General features: G+C 63.2%; 1 protein-coding gene across 1 annotated transcript in view; it reads right to left on the reverse strand.

The window, feature by feature from the left end:
* Positions 1-6,854, reverse strand: part of SEMA3B (semaphorin 3B) — a 7,895-nt gene extending 1,041 nt beyond the window's left edge. Inside the window, exons 1-17 of the mRNA XM_006169386.3 lie at positions 6,715-6,854; positions 5,827-5,984; positions 5,613-5,675; positions 5,072-5,191; positions 4,909-5,002; positions 4,607-4,726; positions 2,929-3,074; positions 2,722-2,833; positions 2,569-2,638; positions 2,333-2,477; positions 1,812-2,031; positions 1,526-1,617; positions 1,407-1,448; positions 1,021-1,178; positions 859-914; positions 637-773; positions 45-200 (exon numbers count right to left, since the gene is read on the reverse strand). Coding sequence (XP_006169448.1) covers positions 45-200; positions 637-773; positions 859-914; positions 1,021-1,178; positions 1,407-1,448; positions 1,526-1,617; positions 1,812-2,031; positions 2,333-2,477; positions 2,569-2,638; positions 2,722-2,833; positions 2,929-3,074; positions 4,607-4,726; positions 4,909-5,002; positions 5,072-5,191; positions 5,613-5,675; positions 5,827-5,984; positions 6,715-6,823 — 1,998 coding nt within the window. The 5' untranslated portion in view covers positions 6,824-6,854. The remainder of the gene's footprint in view (positions 1-44; positions 201-636; positions 774-858; positions 915-1,020; positions 1,179-1,406; positions 1,449-1,525; positions 1,618-1,811; positions 2,032-2,332; positions 2,478-2,568; positions 2,639-2,721; positions 2,834-2,928; positions 3,075-4,606; positions 4,727-4,908; positions 5,003-5,071; positions 5,192-5,612; positions 5,676-5,826; positions 5,985-6,714) is intronic.
* Positions 6,855-6,876: the final 22 nt, after the last annotated feature.

The following is a 6,876-nucleotide window of genomic DNA, read 5'->3' on the forward strand; positions in this document are numbered from 1 at the left end:
GGAGAGGGGGCGCCAGCCCCCCCGCCCCGCCCCAGCCGTTCGGCCTGCCCAGCACTCAGCACCTGCAGCGCCAGGCGACGCAGCGGCTGCGAAAAGCCCTGCTCCACCGCGACGCACAGGTACACGCCCGAGTCCCGGCGCCGCAGCCCGCGCAGCAGCAGTCCCCGCGCCGTGCGCTCGGCGCGCTCCTCCTCCAGCACCTGCGGGAGACGCCCAGGTGAGGGAGCGAGTCCGGCCGGGAACAAGGCTTACTGGCCCAGGCAAGGGGCGGGAGAAGCGGAGTTACTGGGGACCGACGGGCAGCGGGAAAGGGGCGCCCACAGGTGCACGTCTAAAGGTTGGATGCATGGGGGACGGTGGTCTTCAGGGAACTTCTGAAACTGGGGGAGTTCACTTCAGTATGGGAGGCGGGTCAGGGACCTCAATGGGCGGGTCGAAGGCGGGCCTTAGGGGGTCGGATCACGAGCCTGGAGGGACTGAGTGGGGCCAGCACGTGGACCGCAGGTGAAGCATCATACCAGACCAGAAGTATCAGGGGTCTGGTCGGATGGGCTGGACTTGACAGCTCGGATACAGGCCAAGGTCTCACCGGGCAGGGCGGGGCCTCCAGGATCCGGGGGGCGGGGCGAGGCTCACCGTGTGGGCCGCCTCCCCTGCACGCTGGAAGGTCCACTCCACGCGCGCTTGCAGCGAGCGAGGCTCACACTCCAGAAAGGCGCTGCCGCCTTCCACGCCGAACACCTTCCGCTCCAGCAGCGGGGTCCGGGACGAGTCTCGGGGAGAGGGAAACGGCGATTCAGGCAAGGTAGGGCGCTATGGGACATCTTCAGGAGCTGAGGGCGCGGGGAGGGCACTCACCACCCGAGCAAAGCGTGCTGGGGTCTCCATTCCTAACATCTTGTCGCCGGAATCGCCTAGGGGGAATATTGGACCCTCTGTGAGCCCTTCGTCCATTCCGGGACAGCAAAGACCCTTCAACTCCCTCCCTGCGGCCCGACCCCAACCGCAGACCCCGCCCACCTCTTGGCACTGGGCTGGAAGCGCGTGCACGCGGCCCCGTCCCAGGCGCAGTAGGGGTCACGCGCCAGACAGCATTCGGCACAGGCGCGGCCGTGGGCAGAGCAGCGGTGCAACGCGATCTGGGCCACCGCGCTCCGCGAGGACACGTACAGCTGGTGCTAGGGGACACGAGGGGCTCCGGGCTGACCTAGGGCCACGCCTGCCTCCCACCAGCGGATAAGCCCTTTCCCCACTTGACAGATCTGAGGGCTCCCGCGTCACATAGTCTAGCAAACGGGGAGCCTACACTCGAACCGAACCGGGGCTGCAAACTACCAAGGGGGAGGGAGGGGGTGGGGCCCTGGGCACAAGTTCTGCCATCCCACCCCCACATCCTTGTCACTTACCCTCTTGGAGGAGATCTGCATGCTGGTGACAGCAGCTGAGTCCTGAGAGGGAGGAGGGGCGCCGCGGTCAGGTCTTAGTGGGATGGGGAGACTCTGGGATACTGCGGGCCAGGCCTCACCTCAAACACATGCAGCTCCTCCAGAAGCAGCCCCTCGGCACTGGGCCTCCCGCCTTTGGGCACCGAGATCACCTTCAGCACGGTGCCGGCGTCTGCGAGGAGGACAGGGAGTGGCCACTGGTGTTCCCTGACAGCGACCAGTCTCCTGGCTTCAGGCCTCGACCCCCAGAGGTGGGTCAGAAGAGGCGAAGAGTGGATTGGACCAGGCAGGGCCACCAGGAAGGTTGGGCGCAGCCCAGGCAATGAGCCTGGAGGGGTCTTCCGGCTGCAAAGGCAGGGCCCTGACCTGTGCCGATGAAGAGGACGTCATAGTGTCCGTCGGCAGCTGCGACGCGGTCGGCCACGATCTGAGAGAAGGTATACCCAGCACCCACTTGCAGGAAGAGAGGGCGTCCCCCCACGGGCAGGACGGAGTTATACATGAGGGGGTGACTCCGGGCAAACTGGATGACATCATCCGGGAAGTCCTTGGTGGAGCTGAAGGTGCCGAAAGTCTTGCTGGGGCACTGGAGGGGCAGGGACAGGGAGGCAGTGGGGACAGAGGCTTGGGGGCAATCCTCTGGGCAGGCCTCGGGAGCGCAGTTGGGGAAGGGGACAGAACCTCGCCCTGGGGATTTGAGAGGGGAGACCCGGCCTGCTCCAGGAAGTCCGAGGGCCTTCTGAGGGTCCCTGCCTGCCCTGTCTGAAGCAGGTGACCTTTCCCTCCCATAGCAAGAGAAACCAGTTCACCAAGAAGACCCCAAGCCAAGTTCTCCACTCTGGAGGCTTTGAAGTAAGTGGTGACAGGATTCCCCCCTGGCTACGCACCATGCCTGGCCGGGGGTAGGGGACGCGACCCTGGTAAGACACCCACTGGTGCGTGGGCCCCTCCTTGTGTGCAAAAGGTCCCAGGAAGGCCCGGCGCACGTCGTTCATGCTGTACACGCACACGGCGGAGCCCTGGAAGATGCCGCTGCAGGCGAGACCCGGGTGGGTGAGGCGGCCCAGGTGCCAGCGGCCTGCCCTCCCTTCCCCCTCCCCTCCTCTCCCCTCCCTCCCCGCACCTGGAAGTGGAGAAGACGGTGTAGAGCAGGGGGGCGCGGCGGTCCCGCGAGGACAGCAGGAACACGTCCTCTGCAGGAAGGGACTGACAGTTGTGGGGAAGCACAGCCCGGCCGGCCCGCCCCTACCCACCCTGCTCCACTCCCCGCACTTACGGAGCTGGTCGAAGTGGGTGTCGCCCTCCACGCCGGGTACCGAGCACACCAGCCGCGCCTTCAAAAACGTCGTCCACTTGTTGACCAGGCTGCGCTGGCCGCCCACGTCGTTCTGCCGGAGCGATCGATCAGAGGGGATGAGGGCGGGACCCAGACGGGCAAAGGGGCGGGAGCAGGGTCGTCAGGTGTGGCCCAGGGACTCCTCACCCGGCAGATCTGGCCGACGCGGGACACTGACAGGCGTCCCAGTGCCGGCGCTGCCTCTACCGCCGTTTCACGGAAGAAGAAGTAGATTTTGTCATCGTCTGGGTTCTCGCTCTCCGGGATCCAAAAGACCTTGACAAACTTGGGCTCTGGTCGCAGCAGGAGGCGTGGGGTCAGCGGGCCCTAGCCCCACCCCCATACGGCACCCACCCACCGCCTCCCTTTCCCTTGCGCAGGACGTAGCACCCGGGGCAGTATCTGACCCCACAGCCTGCAGAGCCGAGTTCAGCCCACACTCGTGCAGACTGGACCCTCAGGATCCTGGCTTGCGAGGCAAGAAGTAGCCACGAGGGGGCAGCAGAGACCGTGGCTAGCGGAGCACGCAGGCGGAGCACCACGCGGGGCTCTGAACTGGCATCAGCGATCCCCAGGCCTCTGGGCCGGGGAAAGGGATATCCAGTTACACCTTCATTCCGAACCTTCCTCTTTAGCAGAGCCAGATGCGCGCAAACTCCTGCTTCAAATCTTCCTCCTGGGTTCCAGGGCTCTTAGAAAAATCTAGCCTCGCCCCTGCCAGTGGGCCTTATCACTGCTGCATGTCTGTCCCTTGCTTGCATCTTCCACTAGTTCCTTCCTGGGAAGCGCTCCCCTCCATTCTGTTGGCTTTGGGAATTAGCTCACACCTGCGCACCGCAGAGTGGCTTCCTTGCCCCCAGCCCCTACCTATCTACCTATCTAGTCTCTTTTCCCCCTTTTTTTTAGAGATATTTTTGCTATAGGGTGTGTGCACTCCGAGGAGACAGAGACAGAAAGTGAGAAATCACCCCCCCAGGGGGATGACCACGCCGCAATTCCCTCTCCTCCAGTCTCCTCTCAGGATTTTGGGCATGCATGCATACACGCAGGCATGTTTTAAGCTGCTGGGTCTGGGACTCGAACCACGACTGACTATGTAGGAGTCCAGTGATGTAACCATTTTGCCACATGCTGGTCCCTTCCCTTCCTCTTTCTTTCTTTCTATTTTTTTTTTTTTTTGAGAGGTTTTTGCTGTAGGGCGCGTGCGCTCACCAGAAAGAGAGACAGAAAGCGAGAAATCACCCCCCGGGGGGAGGTGACCATACAGTAATATCTTCTTCATTCTCCTCTCAGGATCTTGGGCATGCATGCACATGCGCCCGGAGTGAGTTTAAGCCACTGGGTCAGGGACTTGAACCGCAGTCGATTACATGGGAGTCCAGCAACATAACCATTATGCCAACTGCTGGTCCTTCCTCTCTTTTTTTTTAGGATTATTTTTATTTAATGCTATTTATTCATTTATTTTAATTTGATCAGAGAGGGACAGAGAGAGATAGAGGGAAAGTGAGAAAGCAAGCCATCAGGTCCAAGACTCGAACCATGGTCAGCCATGTGGAAATCCAGCACCCTTAACCACCACACCACTTGCTGGCACCTCCCTTCTATCATTGGCTTCCTGGTCCCTGGAATTACATTCGTTCTGATAGCCATGAGCTTGAAGAGGGCACAGGCCACACCCATCTTGCTGGTCCTGTGACCCCAGTGCCCACCCGGAGCCTGATAGTGGTAGGCACTTGCTCACTGACTTCGGGGGCTGTGCTTGGATCTTGGATCTGCCCTGTGGGAGCAGGATGGCCCCCCACCAGCCCCACCAGCATCTCACCATTGAGCCAGCGGGAATCGTGTGGCTCTGTCCGGAGACTTGGACGCTGGCCCAGGCTGCGAAAGATGGTGAAGTCCCGGCCCATGAGGTCTGCGGCCACTCCTGAGTATAGCTCCTCCCCTGCAGATGGGACCAGAGCTGCTCAGCCAAGCTGGGGGCTCTGGGGACTGCTCTGGGGGCTCTTGGAAAGAAAGGAGGCTATGGGGAACCCCCAGGGCCTCAGGGGGCTTTTGAGACTTGGTGAAGTTCTGGAGTTTCTAAGGGGACCTAGGAGCTGGGCTGGGCTCCCGCCTCAGACTTACCCACCAGCACTGAGGCAGCCCGGTGCTTGGGGTCGTAAGGACTCCGCCCCTTACCATCCTCCAGCCTCTGCAGGTCCAGCCGGAGCAGGGGCTCCTGGGAGGCAGGGCTGGTTACTGACAGGTGCTTCCCGTGGACGCCCTCCCTGCCCAGACCTGACCTTACCTCCAGCCGGTGGCCCACCTCCACGAACGCACAGGTTGGGTGGAAGGCCCCCGTGCCGCAGGCCAGCAAGTGAGTGTGGTTGTAGACGTGCAGCAGCTTCACGAAGTTCATGCACTCGGTCTAGTCGGCGGGCAGGGTCAGGGCGTGAGGCTTCCACCGGGGAGGGGCTGACGGGGTCCCAGCTCGCCAGGGGCATCCATCCATCCCCACCCCTCCCTCTCCTCTGCACCCATCAGCCCAGGCAAGTACTGACATGGGTTAAGGGACCTCGACGCCCTTGGTGACCGGCCCAGCCCACCCCTCACCAGGGTGGGTACATGGGGGGCACAGGCCTACACAGCTTCCCATGACTCAGAGGCCCCCAAGAAGAATCACAAGAGCCCCCACCCTGACTCACCACCTCCAGACCTCAGCCACCTCGACCTCCCTGCCCTCGTCCCAGCCAGAACAGGCAAGGCTCTGTCTTAGCAGTGCCCGGTCATTTCTGTGTGAGGAGTTGACTCTCCCCATTCCCTGCCCACCCCCTGCAGCCAGGACTCACCCCGATGTCCTTCCCTGCCCAATTGCACTCCTCTCTCCATTCCACAGGGGCGGGCCAGGCCAGCTATGGGGGTGGGGGAGAAGGGAGCACAGCTCAGGGTCTTGGAAGGTTCTCTTTCCTGGGAGTCTCCTCTCAGGGCGCCCATCCCCGTGTTGCTCTAGGCAGTCTGGGGCTTCCACTCTAGGCAGCGCTGAGCCTGGGGGGTCCCTGGCACCTTCTTGGCCCGCTTGCTGATGTTGTCCAGGCTGAGGGAGGCCACATGGTTCTCCGCGCCCACGAACAGGCGCCCATGCTCTTCGTCCACCAGCAGCGCTTCATAGCAGCAGGCCCGCTCCAGCCGGAAGGTCCGGAGCCCGTGCCAGGCCTGGAGCTCTGCAGGGTGGAGACACACAGAGGACATGCTGGAAGCTTCTCCCAGCCCCGCCTGGCTGTCTCTCTGCAGCCCACGGTTAGACATGTGACCTGGCCCCCACACGAGTTTATGGGCCCACCCACTGCATGTGTGGGGCTGTGGGGGGCACAGCGCAGCCCCTGGAAGGGGAAAGCGGGTTGAGCTTGGGCGTGCTCAGACAAGCGGTGTCTCTGGGCAGGCACCCTGGGAGGCCAGGCTGTGGATGCCAAGGTTCTGGGGGAGGCCGAGGTTGTAGGGATGGCCAGAGCTCCGACCCCAAAAAAGTTAGACAGAGGAGTCCCTCCCTGCCACCCACCACCAGCCTGAGCTCAGCAGAACTGCCTACCTGATACCACTGCCTAGTGACCACCCTCCCGTGCAGGGGACATGGGAGGGGGCTCTGCAGCCACCAAACTGCAACCCACTTCCCGGGTGCTCTGGCTAAGGGGCTTGGCCTGCTTGGGGGCAGGCGATGAGCCAGGCAAGGTCTGTTGCTATGGGGACGGAAGGGTTTTCCTGGGAAAGCATGAGGAGAGTGGGGGCCGAGGCCAGGACAGGGTTAACTGGAAGTGGCCTGGGAGTGCCCTCTGGTTTGCCTGGCGTCCTGTGACAGGCACACGCATGGGCAGCAGTCCACGCACAGCCCCACCTGCACGGGGCCCTTTTCTTCCCTGCCCCAGGTGAGCCGTCCCGCCCGCCAGGTGCACCTACCTCGGAAGGAGAGCCGAAGGCGCGGGGAGTTGGGGGCGGTGCCCCCCAGCCCCGCTGCCCAGAGCAGGGCCAGGCCCGGGATCATGGCGGCGGCCTCAGCCGGCCCCATCCCCGCAGCTCAGGGGGCTCAGGGGTCAGCCGGCGCGGGGGGGGGGGGCTTGG

Source organism: Tupaia chinensis, unplaced genomic scaffold (assembly GCF_000334495.1).
Source record: "Tupaia chinensis unplaced genomic scaffold, TupChi_1.0 Scaffold147003_1, whole genome shotgun sequence".
Classification (NCBI taxonomy): domain Eukaryota; kingdom Metazoa; phylum Chordata; class Mammalia; order Scandentia; family Tupaiidae; genus Tupaia; species Tupaia belangeri.